This window comes from Trifolium pratense, linkage group LG1 (assembly GCF_020283565.1).
Source record: "Trifolium pratense cultivar HEN17-A07 linkage group LG1, ARS_RC_1.1, whole genome shotgun sequence".
Classification (NCBI taxonomy): domain Eukaryota; kingdom Viridiplantae; phylum Streptophyta; class Magnoliopsida; order Fabales; family Fabaceae; genus Trifolium; species Trifolium pratense.
The window spans coordinates 35,164,189-35,190,851 of record NC_060059.1 but is presented as its reverse complement, the minus strand read 5'-3'; the positions used below and the strand labels follow the sequence as shown (position 1 = coordinate 35,190,851).

The following is a 26,663-nucleotide window of genomic DNA, read 5'->3' as shown; positions in this document are numbered from 1 at the left end:
AATACTATGTTTTCTATTCCTCCCCCTGTTGCTTGAACTTGCATATTCTAATGCAAATTACAACCCATCGTAATTAAGAGGGCTTTCTGCTTGTCGATATCACAGCTTAGATGACTTTTTTTTTTTTTTTTTTTTTAAAATTTTTTAAAAAGTATCCAGAGGACTGATTAATTCGAAAGGATCAATTTTACCGCCCACTTGCGGGGCTCATTTAAAGCCAGAGTTTTTAACGCTCTGTATGGATTAGTTCACCGAAATTGACATTAATAGAATCAAATTTAAAACTTTGAGAGGAGCACATTCCAAGATCTCAAACCAACTTGACTTAGGGTAAACCTAAAATTGAGAGGGAATTAAATAGTTAACGCGTAATAAAATGACATTACACATACCCCACAAACAAGTGAGTGAACCTAAAATTGAGGTAAAGCAAGTGGTGGCTACAAATATTTCCCAAACAGCATCCAACATAACATCATGGTTACGCATCCCTGTTGAAAATGAAATATGAAATTAATACTTCTTCTAGTACGATTATTAGATTAGATTTGTCTTCCTACCCATGTTACGTTACGGCACATGTGCTTTTGTTGAGACCATAAAATCCGAATCCATTTTGGATTTGGTCTCACACATTTAATCTTTTATCTCAATTATTTAAATTTGTCAAATCAAACGATATTAATTAGTGAATTTTTCTATAAACATTAATTTAAATATGTACTAGTACATAAAATCCAAATTTTTAAACACTAGATTAGAGTTATTTATCTCAACATTATACCAGTTCGAATAAGATATGTATTAAAATGTTCACCAAATTAATTTTCTTTCAATGTTAATCTCCGATCCTACGAAAATAAAACCAAAATTGTGCAGTTCATATGATTGTGAAAAGATAAAATATCTACTATTTAGTGGAGATATGTGTCAAACAAACAAAATGGGAGTGTGCCTCATAATTGTAGTGGTTGAGAACCTTGTTTTGTCCATTTCTTCTTTTCTTTTTGTATCAAAAGCATCTTGCATTAGAGAAAGGAGAACCAATGGATCACAAGTCACAACGATATCAATGATCACCACGTTGCAATAGAGAGAGGACCACAACAAACAAGGCCGGTTTTTCATATCTTAATCCTGATATTGTCGGTTCACTAAGATCTATTTATCTGAATTCAGTCAAAAATATTTATCAAAACATGTTTCACATTAAACAACATACCGAGTATTTACATCAGTACTATGTACTAGTATAGTACAAGATAAAAACTGAGAAACAACCTCCATCTGTTGTGCTGATTTTGATTCGGATTTCACAGTGTTGGGATTGAACAATCTTACAAGTGATTCTAATATCATATTTTCATCCAAAACTTTAATATATTAGGTTTACGAGTTCTCTTGCTTATAAAAAGTTCAATCTCAACTCTTTCAACCAATGTGGGCATTCACTCACACTTGATGGATCTCAACATCTCCCCTCAAGTATGAATCTCTTTGTGTCTGCGATCCTGCGCCACTTACTTATTGTTGCGCCACTCACTTATTGCTCCTCCAACCGGGCTCGGATACCACTATTGGGCCACGATGGGAGAGTCTCATTAGATTAGATCGACACATTGGACATTGAACAATCCTACAAGTGACTCTAACATCACATCTTCACCCAAAATCTTAAGGCATTAGGTTTACAGATTCTCTCACTTATAAAGTACTCAATCTCATATCTTTCAATCAACGTGAAACTTTACTCACACTTGATAAATCTCAACACACAGTTCACACTTCATAGACATTTTTTTTTTGGTTTTTCAAACCATCACTCACTCAAATACAATGTTTTTTTTCCTTCTTAAAAGAGAAGCAGGTTTAATGTCCCAAAATAGAAACAATATTCTGGTTCCTGTTTAACCCACTATTTTAGGTGGGCTAAGCTGAGATTTGAAATTAGGCCCCTACAGTTGGCCTCATGGGCGGATCTACAGTCCGGCTATAGCCTGAAAACCTGTCTATGTTTTGGTAAAAAAAATTGGTATTTTAGGGGTTAGTTTGGGGGGAAATTGAGATTTTTAAGGGTTAGTTTAAGGTAAAATTGTGATTTTTTTTGTTAAAAACTAAGAATTTCCAGTGCAAAACAGAGATTTTTGTTAAAACTGAGATATTTGCCCAGACTTTATAATTTTTTTGACTCCGTCATTGGTTGGCCTGCCCTATTAAGACGTTGGAAAAATTGGACTGTCAAGGGACGAGGTGGGTTGGCACACAGACTATTTTAAATAAAAATTATCATTTTAAATATTTTTAGATGGGGGACATAAGAATTTTAAATAAAAATTATCATTTTAATTTTTTTTGACTTAATTACATTTTTTGTCCATAATCTTTATTTTATGTTTTAAGTTGGTCTCTTATCTTTTAAAAGTTTCAAGTTGGCCCATTATCTTTTCTGCCGTTCAATTAATTAGTCCCTCCCGTCAATTTTTTTTTATATTACCGTTAAATTTGGACATGTGTCATTTGTCCAAGTGTACCACATGTCCAAATTTAATTGTATAAAGACCGGAGGACATAAGACCACTTATAATGGGAGAAAAAATTGGTGTTGAATGAGGTGTTGAATAAAATTTATGGTGCAATGGGGGTGTTGAAGATGATGTGGAAGGGAGAGATGTTGAATAAATTCAACATGTTGAAGTCTGAAAGAAACTGACGCGGGAGGGACACGTGTGTGCTTGCTTTTGGTCCAGCGTAGCGCGTGTGATGCACGCGCCGACAGGTGAGACTGGGTGTTGGTTCACACGGAGAGAGAAGAATGAGTGGGACAAGTGGCAGATCGTGATTGGTTGCTTCGATTTTTATCTTATCAAATCTTTGAACTCAATTATTTCATTGAAAATTAATTTTTTATTTTTTAATTTTTATACCAAAATTCATGATTTTTTTTTCTCTACAAATAGATACTTGGTTCATTTCATTTGGACACAGAAAAAAACCAAATTTTTCACTATCTTAATCTATTATTATCTTTCTAATTAGTCTTTCTTTTGAAGTTTTAATCTTTTTTTAGTGAAATGGATCCCAACAATTCTTCTAATTATCCCAACAATTCTCAAAATCCCAACAATTATCAAAACTCCAACAATTATCAAAACCCCAACAATTATCAAAATTCAAATCAATTTTTCAACCAACATCCTCAAAACACACCTAATTTTGGTTTAACACCAAATTTCAACCAATCAATGTAGTGTTTGCTTTAAATATTTGTCTGTAGTGTTTACTTTAAATATTTGTCTGTAGTGTTTGCTTCAATTATTGTGATTGAATAAGTCAGTGTAGTCTTTGCTTTAATTATTGTGATATGTCAGTGTAATGTTTGTTTTAAGTATTTGTACTACGTGTTTGCTTTAATTATTGTGTCCACCATCCAACTTGCTTTAATTATTGTGTCCACCACTCAATCCTTATCTGATAATTAACTCTATACAATAATTATTTGAAATCCGTCAGTGGACCAAATTGAATCTATATATAGGGACTCATCCATTTATGTATCAATATATCCTAAATCTCACCCAATCTACTTCCAATATCACAAACAATGGATCCATCAAGCGATGATTTTGATGTCGCAGCCTACTTGCAAAATCGTGAAGTTGAAGAAACTTATGTACTCAACCGATTTAGAGAGCGTCGGAAAAAAATATTGGAAGATGGTGCACCTCGTAGTAGAAAATATGTCAATTGAGATCATCCAGCTGCAAACCAAAGACTAATTGACGACTACTTTGCCAATGAGCCTACATATGACGATGCAATGTTTCGTCGTCGGTATTGTATGAGCAAGAGTATCTCAGAGCACCAACCCAAGATGACCTGCAAAAAATACTACATGTAAGTGAACTACGGGGGTTCCCAGGGATGATTGGGAGTATTGACTGCATGCACTAGGAGTGGAAAAATTGTCCTAAAGCATGGGAAGGTCAATTTACTAGGGGGGATAAGGGAACCACCACAGTTATTCTTGAAGCAGTTGCATCTCATGATCTATGGATCTGGCATGCCTTTTTTGGATGTCCGGGAACGTTGAACGACATAAACGTTCTAGACCGTTCACCTGTTTTTGATGATGTGGAACAGGGAAAGACTCCAAGTGTGAATTTCTATGTGAATCAACGTCCCTATGATATGACATACTATCTAGCCGATGATATCTACCCTTCTTATCCAACTTTCGTCAAATCTATTAGACTTCCTCAAAGTGAACCTGATAAGTTATTTGCAAAATATCAGGAGGGATGTCGGAAGGACATCGAACGTGCATTTGGAGTGCTTCAAGCTCGATTTAAAATCATCCTTGAACCATCTCGCTTGTGGGACATAGCCGATCTGAGTATCATCATGAGGTCTTGCATCATATTACATAATATGATTGTTGAGGATGAACGAGATTCATATGCTCAACGTTGGACCGATTTTGAGCAGTCTGAGGAAAGTGGATCTAGTGCACCGCGAGCATATTCAACTGAGGTATTACCCGCTTTTGCAAATTATGTGCGTGCTAGATCTGAGTTCCGTGATCAAAAAGCTCATCACGAATTGCAAGCAGATCTAGTGAAGCACATATGGACAAAATTTGGAATGTTTCAGGATTAAAGATGATTTGTTTCGTACTATACGTTATTTGTGTGTTGTTTCGTATTTTAAGTTAATTTGCATCGTATTAATTACGTAACTTGTGTGTTGTATTGCATTTTAAGTTAATTTGTATCGTACTAATTACGTTATTTGTGTGATGTATTGCATTTTAAATTAAGAAAATAAAAAAATATTTAAATAAATTTTGTTAAGTGTATTTTTTTTATTTAATTTTAATCGATAATTATAATTTTATTTAATCATAAAAACAAAAATTTAAATTTAAATAAGAATATGAAATAGAAAGTGGTGGGGTAGAGAAAGTGGTGGGGTAGGGTGTTGAATAGAAAAACCATTGGAGAGGGTAAAAATTGAATGTGTGTTGAATGATTAGGTGGAAGAAAGAGAAAATGATGTGGAGTGAAAAAGTAGGTGTTGAATGTGAAATGGAGTTGAGACCATTGTACATAGTCTAAGAGCTGATTCAATAAGTTCACACAAAAGTTTAGTCCAACCAAATAGGAATTGCAGGGTGACAAAGCAACACAAGTGAACCAACCCTAATCAATTAACGACAAGACACTTATCACGAAGCACAACTCAGCGAACCCACGTACGACCGCGAAATCAAGTTGCAAAAAAATTATGATGTGTGAATGTCTACGAGCATCAACCAACCAGAGTTAAAAAATGGCAAATGGATTGACCATCAACGTGAAATAAAATCCATGTGCCAACAACTTCCTGCGCACGATAGAAAGTAATAAAATGTCCTTTTGAGCGTAACAGTCCAATTGTTCAGCCTGAGGTATGAACTTGGAAAAATTGACAATTATGTTGCATTTGCTAGCCCTCGTTGACTTTTTGAAAATTGATCATGTTGTATTTTTAAATTAAAAAATATATTTAAAATGAATAAAAAATGTTTTTTTTAAAAATATATGAAAACATTATAACCAAATTTTATATATAGTGATTCTCACATGTAACGTAATCAAGACTTGAACTTTAAACCTCTAACTCCTTTTAGTTTAATCAGTTAATTAATTAAGCTGCTCTTCCCACTCCTTTAAGAACGATTTCTTAATAACCTTACTTGTCAAGAAATGTTAATGAAGTTACATACATGGCCGTCATGTTTATTTAAAGTTAAATTGTCACTAAGATTTCAAATACATTATTTAAGAATCTGATTCAAATTAGAACAATTATATATACAGCTACTAACAGAAAAATTAAAGCAACCTGTGTCTTGGTTGTCCGGATTCAATCCAACAGAAATAAGATATACAAGACTTTCAAACATGGAAATTCATTTCTTAAAAGAAAAACTAGCTATGAACTCATGTCATACATGTAAGTTAAGATTTTGATAATTGTTTAACTATGTTCACTGAACTTAGAAATTGAGTATATTAGGCTCAAAATATGACGGCTCTAATGTATGCATTTTCCTACAATTACAAGTATGTAGGAGTATTGTTTTAATTTGTTTTCGCTTGTGAAAAGAACAATGTATAAAACATAAACATATATGTATTAGATTAGATTTTTGTGCAAACTAATACAACAATTTACTTAATGAATTAGTTAACTACTTCCAAAACATACCTTTTAAAAAAATAGAGAGATAGAACCACACAAAAAATATGGTTATGAGACCTGTTTTTCTGAAACTATGTCTGTATATTTTTATATTTGTGTCGTCGAATGTGCAGTTCTGTGTCATATGCTGGGTTGGGATACCAAAAATATTTAAGAGGTACAATTAGGTCATTTTTTTAATATTTCTATTTGTGTTAACTCTTCAGAAAATTTGATAGAAAGATAACTAAAGTCTAACTAATAATATTTTCACGCAATATTTGAACTCGAATAATTTAAGTGTCTTTTGATTATTTTTGAACCTAAATGTTATTAATTGTAAAATATTATGAAAATCATTAAATTGCATTGAAGGTAAATGTTGAGTTTCATATATCAATTGAGAATTACAGCCACATAAGAAATGTATCTTTGTGTAGTTTGTGCGTTTGGCTGCAAATACTTTTATATTATAGTCACAAAAGACGTGTATCTTTATATAGTGACGAAAGACTCTATAATAGTCTTTGAATCATGCATGTATGGTGCATGTCTTGTCAGCTCGTCTTCAAAAACCGCTTATGACCTATGGTAATTAAGTAAGTCATTACCACTCTAATGCAATATTTTACAATTATATATCTATTAGGACGGTGGACCGAATACTGATGGTGAAAAAAAACTCTTAAATACCTTCTTAAGGTGCTTTTAAACTTGATTTCTTTCTTCACCATCTATATCCAACCTACTGAACCATCTAATCTAATTCAGAGGTTAATTCTAACAACAAGTAGTTTTAGTCCTCTCTTTACGAAATATCCAACGGTATTCTTCTCCTTCCAATAACATAAATATCCGTTCATTCATTGATTCACCTGTCAATTATATCTCGTTGACCTTTTACCCTACACAATAAATTTCATTTTATTTTTGTCTAATTTTTTAGTTTCTTAAAAAAGGACCTAACAGTCAAAATATCCGTCATTATTAATCCCACGTACATATATATATATCTATCTCCGAAAGCAACGTTACACAGAAATTAAGAAGGAACGAAGGAAGAAGAAGCTGAACACAATCATCATCATATTTGTCATTGGTTCAACAGTTACACTCACTCTCTCTTCTCTAAAAACCACTTCTTAACTCCTGCATGCACTTCATCACCGACACTTTCATACATATTGTCCTATCACCGACACTATCAACAACCAACCAATTAACCAACTAACTTTCATATCTACTGCCACGTGGCATCACTAAAATGATCTCCGGCGGAGGAGCCTCCAGTACTGGCCGTACTGTGGTGGTTGGTGTGAAGATGGAATCTAACAGTACTCATCATAGTACAGAGTTACTTACTTGGTCTTTGGTTAATGTTGCTCAACCTGGTGATCTTATTCTTGCTCTTCATGTTCTCAGAAATAATGGTAATTAATTAATTTAAAGTTACTTAAAATGCAATTTTCTATCTTTGGATTGGATTTTGATTATTTTGTTTTTTTTATTTGTTGGAGTAGAAATTGTGAATCAAGATGGGAAATCTTCTCTGTTTTCTCTTGTCAAAGCATTTGATACTGTTCTTTCTGGTTATGAAGGATTCTGCAATTTGAAACAGGTAATTTATAATTACAAGACTCATTTACTAACTACTAGTTTTTAGCCTTAATTTTGAGGAAATTTAATGTTTGAAAATTAAAGTCATAAGAGTTTGAGGAACAAATTCTTGATCTGACTTCACTTACTCTCGTCCAAACTCCGAATTACCAGAGTTCCTTGCTTTGGAAGGTTAAGACAAATACAATTAAAGAAAATAGTCATCGGAGTTTGAGATTTGAGTCGTGACAAGAACAGGTCAGACTTTACTTACCTCCGACCAAACTCTGAATTACTAGAGTACCTACCTCCGAAGAGTTAAGAAAAAAATTATTAAAGAAATACATCAAGTATATTGTTTTTATTTTTTGTAAATTTTTTTTACAAAAATTGGAAAATGGTGTAGGTGGATCTGAAGCTAAAAATTTGCCGGGGATCATCGGTGAGGAGAATTTTGGTTAGAGAAGCAAATGAGTATTGTGCAAGTCATGTTATAGTTGGAAAACCTCAAGGTCTTAGTAAAATTAGGCCATCTATTTCTATACATAAGTATTGTGCTAAGAAGTTATCTAAGGATTGTTGGGTTTTTGCTGTTGATAATGGGAAAGTTGTGTTCAAGAGAGATGGATCACCGGCTAATCATTCTGACTTAAAAGGTTTATTATTTATCTTTAATTTGCCCCTTTTTTATGTGAATGTTATTGAGATAGCAGGGTTCTTAGATTATTTGTTGTTGCAGGTCGCCAAATTGGGTTGTTCGGTTCGATTCAATGGAAATTCAGTATGAGTTTAAAAGTACTAAATGACGATACACACATAGCGATGTTCCCGGATTCATCTTACGGTCATAGTGACAAGAACTCGTTGGCTATGGTGCCTGTAAAGGTAACTGGTGCTGGTTCTAGCATGAAAACTTTTCATGACAGAGAATCAAATAATTTGAAACCTGGTTGGCCACTACTTGGCAGAACTTCATCGTCGAACAGGAAAATTTCTGAAAGATCGTTGTCTCGTCGGGTTTCTGTGGTCCAATGGGCAATGCAGTTGCCCTCTAGAAACCTTTCCTATAATAAAGATAAATTTTTGGGTCTAGATAGCAAAAGTGGTGCTCTTGTTCCGGTGGATGCCGAAATAGGGACGGTTGCTTCACCTGATCGCAAATCGATAAACGTTCCTAAAGAATTGGAAGGCTTTCATGAGAAATACTCATCTACTTGCAGATTGTTTAACTACCAAGAACTTGTATCAGCAACATCAAATTTCTTGCCTGGTGTGTATTTTGATTTTTGATTATGAGTTCCATTTGTCCAAAAGTGATTTTATTTTTGACATTTGTGATTTGATTTCAGAAAATTTGATCGGTAAAGGAGGAAGTAGCGAGGTTTATAGAGGCTGCCTTCCTGATGGAAAGGAACTTGCTGTCAAGATCTTGAAGCCTTCTGATGATGTTTTGAAGGAGTTTGTTTTAGAGATAGAAATTATCACTACTTTGAATCACAAAAACATCATTTCCCTCATTGGATTCTGTTTTGAGGATGATAATCTTCTTTTAGTCTATGATTTCTTATCAAGAGGGAGTCTTGAACAAAACCTTCACGGTACGCAATATAATCTACATTGTTGCTATTTTCATCTTAGTTTTTATTTATTCCATGTGACCTTGCTCGCTTACTATCTATGAAGCACTAAAACAGACACGAGCACCAGACACAAGACCAACATTGATTCATAGACACAACACAACACAAGTATAATTTTAAAAAATGGAAGTGCTTGGATGTAATCACATGCGTTAGTGTCGTACGAGTGTTAGACACTAACATGTGTCATACACACAAACATGCTTTTAACTTGAAGCGTCGGTGCTACGTAGCTTACTGTTTACTTTTTTTTGTTGAATGCCAAAATAGGTAATAAGAAAAATCCAATTGAGTTTGGTTGGACTGAGAGATATAAGGTGGCAATGGGTGTTGCCGAGGCTTTGGAATATCTGCATAATAATGGCAACCAACCGGTGATTCATCGTGATGTAAAATCATCAAATGTGTTATTATCTGAGGATTTTGAACCACAGGTAATTCATCTCTCTATTGACTAACATCAATATTTTGAACTATTTGTACTCCTTAGGCCTAATGCTGTTCTGTCGATTTTCTATAGCTCTCTGACTTTGGACTCGCTAAATGGGCATCAACCTCATCATCATATATAACCTGCACTGATGTTTCTGGAACTTTTGGGTTTGTATTTCAACTTCCACATAACTGTACCATCACTTCTTCTGCATACATGTTGTAGGAAAACATCGTACTTGTAATGATTCTGAACTATATACTATCTATGGATTATATGCAGTTACTTGGCTCCTGAATACTTCATGTATGGTAAAGTAAATGATAAGATTGATGTCTATGCATTTGGTGTGGTGCTTCTTGAGCTTCTTTCTGGGAGAAAGCCTATAAGTGGTGATTATCCTAAGGGTCAAGAGAGCCTTGTCATGTGGGTAAGTCCTCTATATATGTTCTTTACACACATTGCGCACCAACCACTTGCGCTAGACCGCGGTGGTACTCTATATATATATATGTTCTAGCATTTCATTACTGTCTTCTGTATTGGAAGAAAAAATAACGGAAATATATCATTTGTAGGCTAGTCCAATTCTAAATAATGGGAAGCTCTCACAATTATTGGATCCTAGTTTGGGTGATAACTATGATCATGAAGAGATGGAAAGGATGGTCTTAGCCGCCACCCTTTGTATCAGACGCGCTCCAGGAGCTAGGCCTCAAATGAGCCTTGTAAGTGATTTATAATTGCAACTTATTCAGGCTTATCTTATGACATGAAAATGGCTTATGCTATATGATAAGTGTTTCAAGATAGCTTATGAATTTATCTTTTTAAAAACAGTTTAGTCACTTTCCTTCTTTGATTGCAGAAATAGTCTATACATAAAAACTTATATGATAAGCAATAATCACTTAAGAAGCCTCTAATTTAGTTGTTTGCCTAAACACACTTGAACACTATAGCAGTTTTATTTCATTATCTTATTGTTAAACTTTAAATCTCATGTTTGTCCCATTGGATTACAGATCTCAAAGGTCCTTAAAGGTGATGCTGATGTAATAAAGCGGGCAAGGGTAGAGATTAATGCTTTGAGAAAATCAGAGTTGCTTGATGAAGAAGCTTGTCTACCTTCTAACTTACAGTCACACCTTAATCTTGCATTGCTCGATGTGGAGGATGACACACTCTCGTTGTACAGTGTTGACCAAAATGTCTCTTTGGAGGACTACTTGAGAGGCAGGTGGAGCCGTTCATCTAGCTTTGATTGAGATAATTCCTAGCATAGGGCTAGAAGAAGCTTTGTTTATTTCTTTTATCTAAAATCTTCTGTGAATGTGTGTTGCGTATATATGTAAACCGTCCCACGGGGATTTGCGTCACAACATGACGAACCAAAGTTCGAATCCATGCTGAAAGAGGTGTGCATATTTAATGTTCGACATTGCTCGAACAAGATCACCTCCGGTGGAAGGAACTTATGGAAAACCAATAATTAGAGGTGTACACATGTAGTATCCGACAATCCGTCGAATAAGATTGCCTCTGCTAAAAAGTAAATGTGGAAAACCAATATATAGTGTCAACTTGTCCATTATCATAATTAGGTATTTTCTATGGAAATTCATTGATGGGTTAGGATGAGAGGTCGTTTGTGTGTGCCCTCCTCCTTCCCTTCATCCGGGAAACTATGCCTTGTAATTTATAAATATATATATATAATCTATTGATCCCGATTTGATCGTGTTATGATGTTTTGCAGTTGCAAAAATATTGTTTGTGCACATGCATTTCAATAAGCTAATGTCAACTTTTTCTACAATATTTGGACGGCTTCGGTATAAGAACTTATTGTTACTTACAATTTACGTCAATTAATTAAAATCGAAACGGCATCTCCAATCTGTTTCTGATTCAGGGAGATAAGAAAAAGTGGAATGCCAGCTTGATCAATCATATATTTGACACAAAAACGACTGCTAGAATTCTGCAGGTTCTGTCATTTAACTATGTTTATGACAACCGTATTTGGAGAGCAGATATGACTAGCATATATACGGCGCATAATGCCTATCTTCTATGTATTAATGAAGTTATTAATTTTTATGTCTTGCGTAGATCCGGTTGTGACAGAGGTGCATTATTGGCACTTCGCGGTTATGGTTTGGAGTATTTGGAAGAGTAGAAACATTCACGTGCGGGTGAATAAAAAGGAAGCATATCAACAAGTTTGCAGACATGCTGTCCAGTTGCCAACAAACAGGTTATGCAGAAAACACAGCCAGTCAGATCTGATGCAGAGAGGTCAGCTGCTCTGATGTGGAAAAATCAGCTCGGTCAAGGATGGAGTGCAATATCGATAAGTCTTTTAACTCGAGATGAGCATGGGAGTTTTGTTCTTGAAAAAACGGAATGGTTTACTCCTGCTTGTTTAGTCGACGAAGGTGAAACTTGTTTGTAATTACACATAAATGAAAGACAATCTTTTCATTGATACCCTCTCGTCTTGTATCATGTACACACAACTCTGCCAAGTCCCATGTTAGAATCTAGATGTGGTTATAAAAAAGAATAGTCTAGTGACTAGACTCACACGTCCATTCGAGGGTGAGGATAAAAAATGGGATATGGATAATTGAACCATATCTTATTACGTGACTAGACTCACACGTCCATTCGAGGGTGAGGATAAAAAATGGGATATGGATAATTAAACCATATCTTATTACAATGTAGTGTTTGACGAGATAAAATGATATGATAAGTTAATCCTCAAACTCGTCATATCCTATTTTTATAGTTAAAATTCTTATCTTGACTATGAGCCGAATTAGAAATTAGCAGGATATGATAAAAAATTAATTCACTAAATATAATATTACAAAATAATTAATTTATAAAAGGGTAAATGATCATTTACCCCCTGCAAAATAAGCAAATTTTCGTTTACCCCCCTGCACAGATTTTTTTTCTGTTTACCCCCTTGCAAAAAATAGATTCCCTCATTTCGCCCCCTGGGTGTACAGCAGGACAAGTGACTATGCAAACCTGTTGACGTGGCTTGTACATGTGGAAAAAATCATTTATATTTATTTTTTAAATTCCACGTCAGATAATATTTTTTAAAAAAATAAAAAATATTTTTTTCCTACAAAATAAAAAAAAATTCTGTTTTGTTTCCCCAAAATTTTTTTAAAAAATTCCTACAAAAAAAATTAATTTTTTTTTCATACAAATGATTTTAAAAAAATTTCCTCCCAAAAAAAAAAAAAAAAGAATTTTCTTATTTTGCTCCTAAAATAAAGATTTACTCCGAAATAAAGTTTATTTCCGAAATAAAAATTTTAAAGATTTATTTTCAAACTTTTTGAATTAAAAAAACATAATCTTTATTTTTTAAAAACAAAACTTTATTTTTTGTTATTCTCTTTGAATTAAAAAAAATAGAAAAAGATTTTCAAAAAAAATATAAAATAGAAAAACAAGTTTTATTGGTGTTTTCTTCTTCTATCAAAACTATTTGCCCTAAAACTAGAAAAATATAAAGAAGCAGAAGACAATAATGAAGTAGAAGATGATTTCGGCGACTGAAGAAGACGACGACGAATACAATCATGACGGTGGAAGCAAACGATTACGGCGAAGATTCTGTTTTTTTTAATTCAAAAAGATTTGAAAATAAATCTTTATTTTTGGAGTAAAATAAGAAAATTCGTTTTTTATTTTATTTTAGGAAAAAAATACTCAATAATTTTGTATGAAAAAAAAAGTTTTTTCTAGGAAATGTTTTTTAAAATTTTGAAAAAAAAAAAATTCGTTTTCTAAATTTTGTAGGAAAAATAATTTTAATTTTTTTTAAAAAATATTATTTGACGTGGAATTTAAAAATAAATATAAATGATTTTTTTCCATGTGTACAAGCCACGTCAGCAAATTTGCACAGTCACTTGTCCTGCTGTACACCCAGGGGGCGAAATGAGAGAATCTATTTTTTGCAGGGGGGTAAACAGAAAAAAAATCTGTGCAGGGGGGTAAACAAAAAGTTTCTTATTTTACAGGGGGTAAATGATCATTTACCCTTTATAAAATAACACTATCAAATTCTAACACTTATTAAATTGAAAAGAAAATGATTTGAAAAATATTACGTACTTATTTAGTTTTATATTAATCTATAAAATAATACAAAATAATTTTTTTTTACACACAAAATAATTTTTTTTTAAAAATATAATTGTTTCAAGGATAATTTTGTTATTTAAATATAATATATATTCTATCATTTCATTAGAAAATTTGTACAAAAAATATAATATAATAGAATAATATTATCAATCATGGATTCTGATCTAACCTGTTGATCAGAATAGAGATGGCTGGTCCGTTGAGCAATTCGTCCATCGGAGGGGGGTTGTACCTGCCGGTGCTCCGATGCTTAAGTCAGCAAAGAGTACAAGAGATACAGAAAGAAGAAAGAGAGAGTGAAGAGTAGAATGAAATTGAATACCTGGCTCTCCTGTATAGGAGAGCTTATATAATCGCCTCGGCTCTGGGCCAAAGGTTGGTCTAATGGGCCGGAATAACCGGCCCAATAGACTCAACTGCCAAGATAGTCCCTGTATCGTAGGGGGGGGGGCGGTTATTCGCCCTATCTTGGTTGAAGCTGTTCCACGATACGTGGGTAATGGATAAGCTCCTCGACTGGATCGCGGCTGGATGGATAAGCACGTGTTTATCGTGTCGAGTAACCGTTACGTCGTGGAGGACACGTCATTGGCTGACGTGTCGGGGAGGTCTCCCCTTGTTGGGCTGTGCCCCAAATTCCGGGTAGAAGAGTAATTTGGTCAGCTTTTGGCCCAGTCCAAAACAAATATATAGTATATACATAATATATTTATGCTTTCGAAAAAAAAAATATAAAGTACATACTTTACTTTATTTATCAATCTTGGGTCATTTTCATTTCAATATATTATTGAGCTGATATTATACCAAAAAAAGAAAGGGTTTTTTTTTTTTAGATAGAAAAAGGCTTATAATTCTATATATTGAAAGAGTGTTTGAAATGCTTGGTACCTGTGTTTGTTTTTATTTTATTCCAAACCGTACAACTTCTGTTTTTATTATGTATGTTTTGATATTATTTTTTTCAATGAATTTATATGCTTTAATTTTAATCTAATTTTTTTGGTTAAGTAATTTAATTATTAAAAATTTATCTCTTGAAATAAATATGTGAAAGATCTCGGGTTTGAACCCCGGCTATGCATATAAAATATAATATCGTTAGCAATTGAGTTATGCTCACGAAGACATATTTTAATCTAACTTAGTGCTTCCAAATATTCTTTAAGGACTTAGATAGTAAGTTTTTTTAATTAGATTCCTTAAAAAGTGTGTCTCGATGAACTAAGCCACAAAATAAAATAAACCTAGAGCCAAAACTAATCCTTAAAAAGTGTCTGTCCTGAACCTCGTTTCCTTTTCCATCAATAAAATTTGGTATCTTATTAGCTATCTCATGGATACTATTAGGTTATGATGATATTGATGAATGGTTGTGATCATTTGAACTTCATCATGTTTGATAGTATTAACTAGTACTGATTTGTAGTTACAAAAGGAAATTATGTACCAGGTGTCCCCTGTCCAAGCCTAAAATGTCATAAGACTTCTTTAAGTAAAGTTTCAGTATTAATTAGCCACTTGTGACATTTATTTTTGGGTAAATAGAATTTTATCCCTGCAAAATAGGCGAATTTTGCATTACCCCTACATTTTTTTTTTGTGATTACTTCCCTATAATAGAATTTTTGCGAAGTTTGATAATATTATATATTCTTGACAAAAGAATAAAATTATATATGTATCTTCTCATATCTTATTTATTCTGTTTTATATCTTACGTATCATATTTTGTTGGGTTATGTTAACTTGTGCCTTAAGGGCACATGTTAAGCTACCTAAAAATAGAAATATAGCTTTTAATGATAGAAAACATTTAATGTTTAGAGAATTGAATACACCACAAGTTCAATAATTTTTTTCCATATTTATCTCCTTAACATGTGCCCTTAAGGGCACAAGTTAACATTCTCCTATTTTGTTTTACTTTGACCGTCCAAGCATCCCTATAAATAAAGAGAAGTAAAAAATCTAGGAGTTTAACTTAGGACGACAAACACAGTTAGTTAGTTGTGTTTGCCTTACGTGTGAAACTAACCAGACATACAATATCTCGTTACCTCAAAGCCCACCCACTCATAACTCATCCAAATTATTATTCAATCTCAAATCCAACAACAATAATTCAAATCAATAAATACACAAATTAGGTTTACGCAACTTTCAATTCAATTTCAATTCAAACCAACAATCTCATCTCATCTCATAATCGCCGCCATCAACCGTCATGGATCATCATCAACACTTCCTCCACCATCAAGACCACCGTACACGATTCGCTCCTCCACATCTCCTCCCTCAACCACTTCCTCATCCTCCTCCTCCACCTATCTCTTACCGCACCACCACCCTTCCTCAACCACCTTACAACCCTCCTTTACCTCACCAATCTTCTCAATTCCCTATTTACCATCCAGATCATCATCCCCCTCGCCGTTTCATCATTGAACCCCCTTGGAACCCTAATCCCGAAGATCGATCCTCCAGAATCGATTACCACCGCGAATCGCATCACCACCAACACCAAAACCACCGTCCTCAGCCTTCTTATCCACCACCTATCCGTTACGAACATGAAAGATTGAACACCGAAGGAAACCCTAGGGAATCCTTCCTCTATCGCCAACACGTAACTGCCGCCGCATCCGCCTCCACATCGAATCTGGCTTATCATGAATCCGATGACAGAATCGATAACAGAAGGTGGTTGAATGATAGAAAACTACACAATTCTTCACCTCCTCATTCACCTTCTTTTGAATTGGTGAATGATGGAATAACTGCACGAGATTATCATAGTTCTGAAACCGTTAGGTTTAATGGTGGTAGCAATAGTAGTAGATCCAATAGTAGAGAGTGTAATCACAATCACGGTCGAGAATTCAGTCGAACACCACCCAAGAAACAGATTCAAAAGAAGAGTGCTCTTCTTAGAATCCAAACGGTAAAACCTAATCGGAGGAACCGTGATGTTGAACAACGATATGTTCCTGATTCTAAAGTTAATTTCTTCAAGGGTAATAGTAAAGATCAACGTGGAGGTTATACAAAGGGTGGTGGTGAAGATAGAAAAAAAGAAAACCCTGTTGAAGAATTTGACGTTTCTTGTGAATCAAGTGTTCTTGTGGCTAAGCCGCGTATTGTCACTTCCGGTGCAGTTTCTGGTAAACTGTCTTCTGTTGTTAGAACTGCGAAGGAAGGCGATGCTTCAGAGAAGAATGTAGGTGATGCTTGTGATCCTCATGAGAAAAATGGGGGGGAAGTTTCTGTTGAAGCTAGTGGTACTAGTATTCTTAAATTGGCCTCTAAGATTGTGAAGAAGAAGAAAACTATTAAAAGAATGGTGAAGAAAGGTTCTGTAAAATGTACTAATCCGGGTGTGTCGGCTTCACCTTCGTTGGCCAATGAAGTTGGTGGAATTGTGGAAGAAAATAGTGTGGCACGGAGCTCGTCCAATGCTGCATCTGGAACTGTTGAAACTGAAACTTGTTTGGAGGAGAAAATCAATGGTGTTGATAAGGTGGCTGCGCCAGAAGATGAAGGTGATGCATTGGATGAAGATATAAAGGTGGGTTTGTCCTTGCTGAGTTCGAAGCCAGAAAGCAGGTCACAAGAAGGTAAGAACAGTGAAGATTCTGATATTGGGAAAGAACCCAGGTTTGAAAAAGGTGGAAGTATTTCAGATACTCCATCTTGTGTTTCTAGTATTTTAGGTAAAAGTAGTTGTTCTGATTGTTTAGATGTGTGCAATTCTGTTCATGACTTGCTTAGCATGACAAATATTGACAAGGCTACTAAGTCATTAAATGGAAGTACTTCTGAAATCAATCACTTGGATTGTGGGAACAAGACATTATGTCAGAGTGAAGTATCTCTATCACCTGCGGAAAATATAGATGTAGGATGCTCAGGGAATAGGAATCTTGTAGACGTAGGGAATCAAATGAATTACAATGCCATTTCCGCAGATATCGTAAGTACACAGAATTCTGCTGATGATAGTGTTTACGGCTTCAATTCCAATGATCTTACAAGTTCAGAAGAGAAAACTACTGTTAATGACAGTGGGAATAATGACATTGATGGAGAGGCCTATTGTGAAAAGATTGCTCCTCTGATCAATCAATATTCTACATCTGAAGAAAATTCAGATACAGCCATCCCTTTGTCAAGTAGTAGAATGGTTGCTTTTTCAAGTTTAGGAGATACTAGGATTCAGGATGGTCAAGATAGCCTACAACATATCAGTGTACTGAAGCAGGGGTCTGATGATGGATTGTCTAGTTTGGAAGAGGGTATCATTGTTCACCAATTTGATATCATTAAAGATGCTGAAAAGCAAGTGTCCCCTGGTGAAGTTCCCTTATCTGCTGAGAATTGTGACATAGATAAAACATTTCCGAATTCTAATATTTCACTTGGATTTGATGTAAGGGATACAAGTAAGATAGAAAAGAGAGATGTTAAGACTCGTTTAAATTTTTTGAGTTTGAATTTGGATGATATATCTCTTCCTCCAGTTAACCATTCAAATGATACTGATAGAGGCTCAACAATTTTATTGAAGGATCCATGTGCTTCAGAAGTCTTGGATGATTCTATTCAAAGCCTAGATTTTTACTCGCTATCCAACCAGGTTGGGGACACTGCTTTACATGGGAAAAGGGCATTTTCAGAGGCTGAGTTTTGTGTTGCAAATAATGACAATGATGATGAAAATGTTTCTAAGAGGAAAAAAGTCACTTCTAGTGACCCAAATTTAACTCAATTTCAAACTGAATTTAGTGCTTCCATTGTGGCTACCGCATCTACTGCAGAAGTTCCTATCAGTTTCAGTGATAGACAAGAACATAAGAAAGATGACATTGCATTGTCAAGCATGGGTATGGATATTCAGTCTAAGGCCCAGTCTATGCCTTATTCGGGTGATATTGCTAAATCGTCTGACTGTAGTTTCACTGGAGGATCATTTGAGTCTACAGATGTAAATAGGGAAACCAAGAGTTCTGAGCATTTGGAATTGCAAGTCTCTACACAATGTGAGGACTTGGCAATTCCAAATGTTCAGTTTTCAGAGCAGAAAGATAATGTTACTCCAATCGTGGTTATAAGTAATACTCAAACTGACATTTTGGTTATTGGAAATATCATGGGAGAAAAGACAGATTCACAGGTTGCTGAAAACAATTGCCATTATGGAGATGTTGTGCAAAGGTCTCCAACGGCTGATATGCTCTCTAATGATCTCAATATGAAGGGTGATCTACTTTCTCAGGAGAACCGTATGTCCTGCCCTGCTGTTGGTATCAGTAACTCAAATAATGAATTACCCGACGGTTTGCCTGATGCTTTATCCGATATGTATTCTCAAGGGATGACATCTGAATTACCAGATAGAATGATTACTGAAGCTACAGCAATGGATATTGATGAAAACATTCCTGGGAATGAAGAAAATATAGATTTTGTATCTATGGTCAAACATGGTTCTGACTCGGATACTTCATCAAAACAGCATACTGAAAAAACTACGAAGTCAGATCATGCAATTGAATGTAGTAACCAAATCTCACGGAATATAATCCCAGAACCAACCCAAGTTTTTTCCAAAGTTACACCATTTGGTCTAAATTCATCATGTTTTGGATTAAATGGAAGCAAAAATCAGCCAGGTGGTGTCATCCTTAAAGCTTCCAAGGGTCCTTCTTTTCCCTTTCCAAAGTCAAAGTCAAAGACTCCCGCCTCTTCAGTCCGTGCATCAAAATCTCGAACGTGGCGTCGGACAGATAATAATCCTCCCGCCTCTCTTCCTAGAGTCAATCTTTCAGCAGAAATAGTTCCTTCCAAAAGGCCAATTCTCCAAAGGAAAAATAACTTTCAAAATACTTCTTACATTCGTAAAGGTAACAGTCTTGTTAGGAATCCTAGTCCAGTTTCTGCTATACCTCAAATATTGTCTACCAGTTCTGTGAGACCTACTCCAGTTTCTGCTATACCTCAAATCTCCTTTATCAATCCGCTACCTTTGGGCTTAGGGGAAATACATAAGGGTACTAAACCTGAAAGCAGGGCTGATTTAACAGATCAGCCAATCTACTCAAAAACAAAAGTATCAAATACTTCTCTACCCATTGATATTAAATCAGGGGAAAACATATCTTCCCCATTGTTAGAACCTCCTTCCAGTGGCTTCTGTGAAAATGTATCTGGTCCTAGGAAGTTCATTGAAACTAATGATGCATCAGCCTCCTCTGAAGGTGTACTAAAACAATATGAAACTCCTGAAAATCAAACTGGTCCATCTAGCAATGGGGAATGTCAAGGTGAAGCAAATGATGGAAATATTTCTTCTTTGAACTCAAAAAGAATAGTTTATATAAAGCCGAAAACAAATCAATTGGTTGCAACTTCGAGTTCTTGTGATACTATTGTCTCTACTGATGACAAAGGCCAAACAGCCATCTCTGATAGCTATTACAAGAGGAAAAAAAATCAATTGGTCAGGTCTACATTTGAAAACCATGTCAACCAGACATTTGCAATGCCCAATAACATTGTAAATTCTGATGGTCAAGGGGACAGTAAAGTACTTTGCAAGAGAAGGTCTACCAAGAGGCGGTCACATAAGGGTATGATTAAAGAACTTATTTTGTTGCTTAATTTATCTCTTGAAGAGATACTTATTTGAATAAAATGCTGAGTTTCATTAGGATTGGAAAAGCATGTTAAACTAACATGCTTCTCTGTGACTGAGGCTCCAGTATATATTAATTTTGTTGAATAGTGTGGTTTATTTTTCAAGAACTTAAGTAAATTGCTGCTGTTATTGCCCGTCAATGCTACATTCTTTCTGCTATTTGCTAGTCATGCTTCTACTGTTTATGTATGATGTTTTTTCTTTTGCATATTACATGCAATTTTAGATATTTAATATTCTTCCAAATATAAGCTATGCAAATTACTGTTACTAAGCTTTTCATAATTGCTTCCTTTTTTGTTATATTTTCTTTATTTGTTTATATCTGTGAGTACTTTAGCTATCCATTCTGGATTGCGGCGTAGAGTGGCTGCCCCAAAAAGTCTAGACCCTGTGGAGTAGGATTAGGATGGCTTTGATAGCAAAAATTATAATTGAATGTTAGTAATTAAATGTTAATGTTAGTATTTTCCACCTTCACCAGGACTTGAACCCGGGACCTAACTCCTTAATTCCTTTTCACCCTTAGCTCTCCCCCCCCAGGTTAAATATATTTTTTAGTCCTTATAAATACTCTCCTATCTTGTTTAGTTCTTACAAATATTTTCATCTATGTTTAGTCCCCCATTTAGTGATTTTAGGGATAAACATAGAAGAGTATTGTATAGGAACAAAAGTATATTTAACACTATAATTTATGATGTCTGTGAATGCTCTAAATAGAAAATTATCCCAATTTTAAACATCCATAATTATTATGTCTAAATAAATAAAGAACAGCAAGGACTTGAGTAAAAAAACAGAGTGAAAAAAACACAGAATAAGACTAGTTTGAGAAAGGGATGTGAACAGAAGGTGAGCAGTAGCCTATGAAGAGACTGCTCGGTTGAATAGCAGGGATTGTTGTCAAATTCCCACCATAGCGTTGCCATGACTCATGTAAAATTTTGTGTAAGCCTCCATAGGCAGAAATACCTATAATATCTGCCATAGGCCGCTACGCCATCTTTGTATGGCAGTTTTTTGGCTGGCCACCATAGTCTGGAGTTGATAATACTGGTAGCAGGTGATGCTGGTAATCAGTGATATGCTGTAAGTACCGGGAATGACCAGAATTATTGTTGGAGTTGATGAGCTTGTGAAGGCGGTTGAAATGAAGGTTTACTACATATGCTAATAATGGTTGGAAATGAAGAGTTTTCATATTTCTTTGATGCCATATATATGTAAGGGAAATTATAAAAAGCTTTAGTCAATAGGAGGTGGGTAATGGGGCTTTACCTTCCAATAGAGTAGCAGTGGGAATGGGTGTGAATCACGGTGGGTGCAGCATCAAATTGCTCGGCTTAATGAGATCTGTAGCATTTTCCATCGGAAGTGCATGCACTATGGCAGTTTGGTTTTGCCACTATAATGGATAATTGATCACCCTAGAGACTTTTGTATGTTTCGAGCTGGTGAAGTTATTTTGCTAATGTTGTGTGTCATTCTTAACCATTGTGTTTTAGCTCACATTAGCTGATAATTCTGGAGCGCTGGTGCTGTTCCATTTAATTCCTTTATATGTTATCTGTGATTAAAGAAAGACTTAACTGTAGATTGCATTTGCAGGTGCTGGGATTTCGAGAAAATCTTCCAGAGCATCATTAGTGTGGACACTTGGTAGCAAAAATTCTTCTGGAAATGACAGGAACTTCTGGCACTATCAAAAGGTTTTACCGCACTTGGTTCCATGGAAAAGAACGACATATTTAAGAAGCTTCATTAACAATTCTGCCTCAAGCTTCAATAGTGGTTCCTTATCTCCAGTCGGGTACCTTAGCATTTGTTACTACTTCCTCTATGTTTTCTGCTCTTAATTTGACTGTGTTCTTCAATGATATTCAATTGCAATTGTTAATTGATGTTTGTCTTTCAGTAAGAAATTGCTTCAGTTGAGAAAGAGGGATACTGTTTACACCAGGTCAACCCGTGGGTTTTCTCTTTGGAAATCCAAAGTTTTAGGTGTTGGTGGGTCTAGTTTAAAATGGTCAAAATCCATTGAAAAGCACTCGAAGAAAGCCAATGAGGTTAGTCTGGCCTTTGATATATGACGCTTTTCCATGAAGTTTTCTTTTCTAAGTTAGGTATATTTATATGAAATATAATATGCCTTTATTAATATTTATTCTTTTAATTTCTCATTATCATTTTAGGAAGCCACACTTGCTGTTGCTGCTGTTGAGAGGAAGAAGAGAGAGAAGAAAGATCCAGCTTGTATTGGTCCTCAGACAAAGAGTAGGAAGAATTCTTTCCATGAGTTTTTGTCATATCAAAATGCGGAAGACTATCTTTTGTTTTTGTTATTAGTAAAACATCTTTTGTGTTAGTTACTATTGTCTGTTACTCTGACATTGGAAGTAGCGGTTGATTGTGTAGGAGAACGTATATTTCGTGTTGGTTCAGTTCGCTACAGAATGGATCCTTCCAGGCGGACACTTCAGAGGATTTCAGGTGAATGACATTTTGAAATTTCTTATCATTTTATGAGCCAGTGGCCGGTCAAATTCTAAATGCAGATCTGGTTTTGTATACAATACTCCACAATAATTTGTTTGCATTATATTGTAGATTGTATGTTTGGACAAGGAGAGGTTGTAATACTGTAACATGAAATAAAATAAAATAAAATCATTAAGTTCCTTTCTTTTTCTGCCATGCTGGGGATATTAGTAGTAGTATGGCCGTTATGGTCATTCGTTTATTTTCTGCTGGTCCTATCTTTATATTGTTTTGAATACTTTTATCTCTTCCAAGCAAGTTAATAGGTTTTATCACTATATTGATATTACAAAGTTTACCTTAATTTTCTTTGTAGATGATGAATCCCTGTCCTCTGCCTCAATCAATTCAGGTTTGGCGTCCAAAAAAGGTTACATTCCAAGGAGATTAGTGATTGGAAATGATGAGTAAGTGCATTGTTCTTTTTCATCGAGTTTACAATCTTTGATGATGAGTGTCAAATTTTGTCGATGTTATTGTTGGTTGTCTTTTTTAACAAATAACTATGCAGAAAATAGGTGAACAAGAGGTGACCATATAATACGAAGTCCTGTGTTCTATTGAATTATTTGAATCATTGTCAATATATTTGCAGATATGTCCGAATTGGCAATGGGAACCAACTTATCAGAGACCCAAAGAAACGAACTAGAAAATTGGCAAATGAAAAAGTTAGATGGAGCTTGCACACTGCCAGGCAGCGGTTGGCTCGTAAGCAGAAGTACTGTCAGTTTTTCACAAGATTTGGGAAATGTAACAAGGATGATGGAGGGAAGTGTCCTTACATTCATGATCCCTCAAAAATTGCTGTCTGTACTAAGTTCCTGAAGGGTTTATGTTCTACTCCAAACTGCAAATTGACTCATAAGGTTTTGTAATATATGGGGTCCAACGAATTGAATGTGGTCACTGCATTTGCCGATCTGCAAACTAAATATTGAGTTTAATTGATTTTTTGTGCAGGTTATTCCGGAGAGAATGCCTGATTGTTCATACTTTTTGCAAGGTGCATCATAGAATGTTGTTTTTCATCAAGTAAATATTATTAAAATATGATTCTGACAATTTTTTTTTGGCAGGCCTATGCTCAAACGAAAGTTGTCCATATAGACATGTCAATGTGAATCCTAAGGCATCTATTTGTGAAGGTTTTCTTAAGGGTTATTGTGCTGATGGGAATGAGGTATTAGTCAACTATAATTAATTTCCCGTTGAAATACTGGATAATTTGAATTTTGGACTTTTCTTTTTTAGCACAATGAATCAATTTTTGTGGGTGGAAGTTTATTACGGTCCGTATTTCAAGAACAGGATCGATGTGCTTGGTTCTATAGAGGTCAATCTGGACTTTCAACAAATTGTGTTTGTATACTTAAGATGAATCATCAGTCTGGGCCTGTAACTCTTCCCTGATTGTTTGATTTCTAATGTTGACAGTGTTCTCTAATATTGCTTAGTTTGTACTTTTCCGGCTAAAAGCTCAATCTTCGGAGAAGTTTTGCTTTGTTCAGCTACTATCTTCGGAGAAGTTTTGCTTTGTTCAACTACTATCTTCCTGCTGCTTATCTACGTGCTTCCACCTCCTTCTGCTGTTGTGATTCTATGCTAACCCCCAAATTTTGTTTGTTCTCAGTGTCGAAAGAAGCACAGCTACGTCTGTCCAAGTTTTGAAGCAACAGGAACCTGTACTCAAGGAATCAAATGCAAGCTTCACCACCCTAAAAAACAAAGCAAGGGAAAGAAAAGAAAGAGATCCGATGATCAGAACAGCGGTAGAGGACGCTACTTTGGTTCTATTCCTGCTGATGTTTCTGAACCTTGGATTATGGTGGCTCCCAAATTTCCTCAACAGGATGAGGAACATGAGAGTGAACTAACTGACTACATCAGTCTTGATGCATATGAAGAAGAGGAAGATGCGGCTGACCAATCATTTGAGCTATCAACATTTTGTGACAATGATACCACGGATCTTCAGTTGGATACTTCTGATGAACTCATCAATCCTGTTTCTATAATAATGAAATTTGGTTTGCAATCTCAGTCTAGAAGCCTTCAAGCTTAGGCAAGTGGCAGAGATTACAGACGGTTTTAAAGGAGGTAATTAAGGTAAAACATAGTTCTCACACTTTTCACACATTTTTCTGAAAATTTTGAGCTTATTTATTTTTAGTTTCTCTACATTGTACACAACATATAGTCATTTTCCCCCACCCCCTTTGATTCTTGTGTATAACATTGTACAAAATTGTATTACAATTGGCAAATAAGAGAGAAAATTTACTTGCTCTAACTTTGAGTTTCTTTTGTCATGATTGATATTCGTTCGTAGAGCCAATAATATTTTTTATGCCATCGTTATATGAAATGATTGTTCCATCTGTATATCGATTTTCAAAGTGAGAGTCGATCTAATTGGAAAGCTCTCATCTTTACCTTGTGTTTTTACTTTTTAAATTTAAATACTAAGGTATGTTTGGTTAGAAGCGAAAAAAGTGATAAAAAAGAAAAATACGGAAACCAACGAATGAACCTAAACTAAAATTTAGTCTAGATTCATTCATTGGTTCCGTGTTTTCCTACCTTTGCACTTTTTTTTCTTCCAACCAAATGGAGTAATTTGATAATTTTGGGAGTGCGTGAGCATATATAATTGAGCCTAAAGACCAAACCAAAATGACCTAATTATTTTAAAGTTTGTAAATAAAATAAAAAGTAAAATACATAATCACATGTACGTTTAGATGAATTTTTTTTTCCGTGTTTGTTCAGTAAAAAATAATTTGGACGGTTTAAACAATTTTTTATACGTTTTCTTTTGAAATGGATTTAAAGATGAAAAATGTTTCCGATATATTATTTTGGGCTAAGCCTATTTTTAAACTAAAAAAAAAATTGTTTATCTAACGAAAATTTATTGCCCTAAAATTTGTATTTGAAAAAATATGAAAACTTTATAAAAAAATAATCTTATATTTATTGCCCCTGTGCCAAGATTCATGATCTAATTACTGTATCCAATATTCGTAGTACCTCCTCTTTAAACAAAAGTATCTCGGCTTCCCTATCCTCAAAGGAAGCCTCAAGAAAAGCGACTTTAATTTTATCATTGAGAAAATGCAAAGAAAAATGGCATCTTTGAAGCAAAAATTTCTCAACAAACTTGGTAAGTTAGCTTTTGCCCCATTCATTCTATCCTCTATCCCCACCTACTAAATGCAAGTTGTTTGGTTCTCCTAAAAATTCTAATAATGTTGGTGTTAACTTGGTGAGTTGGAACAAAATCGCTATATCCAAAGTATAGGGTGGCATAAGAATTTATACCGCTAGAGATGCTAATGCTTCTCTTCTA

General features: G+C 34.8%; 2 protein-coding genes and 1 pseudogene across 2 annotated transcripts; all 3 read left to right on the top strand.

Moving 5' to 3' along the window:
• Positions 1-3,974: 3,974 nt before the first annotated feature.
• On the top strand, positions 3,975-4,702 carry LOC123893096 (annotated as a pseudogene).
• Positions 4,703-7,198: 2,496 nt separating this feature from the next.
• Positions 7,199-11,624, top strand: LOC123902325 (probable LRR receptor-like serine/threonine-protein kinase At1g53430). Its single transcript, XM_045952016.1, has 10 exons — positions 7,199-7,652; positions 7,743-7,840; positions 8,225-8,474; positions 8,558-9,088; positions 9,168-9,416; positions 9,729-9,892; positions 9,979-10,058; positions 10,174-10,321; positions 10,470-10,619; positions 10,917-11,624. The coding sequence occupies exons 1-10, from the start codon at positions 7,487-7,489 to the stop codon at positions 11,157-11,159; spliced, it is 2,079 nt and encodes a 692-aa protein (XP_045807972.1). The 5' UTR covers positions 7,199-7,486; the 3' UTR covers positions 11,160-11,624.
• A 4,426-nt stretch (positions 11,625-16,050) lies between these two features.
• Positions 16,051-25,604, top strand: LOC123902324 (uncharacterized protein At1g21580). The gene is made up of 10 exons (XM_045952015.1): positions 16,051-20,702; positions 22,382-22,583; positions 22,689-22,839; positions 22,966-23,047; positions 23,189-23,263; positions 23,628-23,718; positions 23,907-24,180; positions 24,275-24,317; positions 24,391-24,494; positions 24,945-25,604. Exons 1-10 carry the CDS (start codon positions 16,301-16,303, stop codon positions 25,374-25,376), a joined length of 5,856 nt encoding a protein of 1,951 aa, XP_045807971.1. The 5' UTR covers positions 16,051-16,300; the 3' UTR covers positions 25,377-25,604.
• The last annotated feature ends 1,059 nt before the right edge of the window (positions 25,605-26,663 follow it).

What these genes read in the sequence shown, in the direction of transcription:
- LOC123902325 (XM_045952016.1), top strand. Translation starts at nt 7,487, where the DNA reads ATGATCTCCGGCGGAGGAGCCTCCAGTACTGGCCGTACTGTGGTGGTT. An exon ending in CTGAGGATTTTGAACCACAG is followed by an intron (nt 9,893 to 9,978) that starts GTAATTCATCTC and finishes GATTTTCTATAG; the next exon opens with CTCTCTGACTTTGGACTCGC. An exon ending in CTAGGCCTCAAATGAGCCTT is followed by an intron (nt 10,620 to 10,916) that starts GTAAGTGATTTA and finishes ATTGGATTACAG; the next exon opens with ATCTCAAAGGTCCTTAAAGG.
- LOC123902324 (XM_045952015.1), top strand. Translation starts at nt 16,301, where the DNA reads ATGGATCATCATCAACACTTCCTCCACCATCAAGACCACCGTACACGA. An exon ending in ACTCGAAGAAAGCCAATGAG is followed by an intron (nt 22,840 to 22,965) that starts GTTAGTCTGGCC and finishes TTATCATTTTAG; the next exon opens with GAAGCCACACTTGCTGTTGC. An exon ending in GACACTTCAGAGGATTTCAG is followed by an intron (nt 23,264 to 23,627) that starts GTGAATGACATT and finishes TTTTCTTTGTAG; the next exon opens with ATGATGAATCCCTGTCCTCT.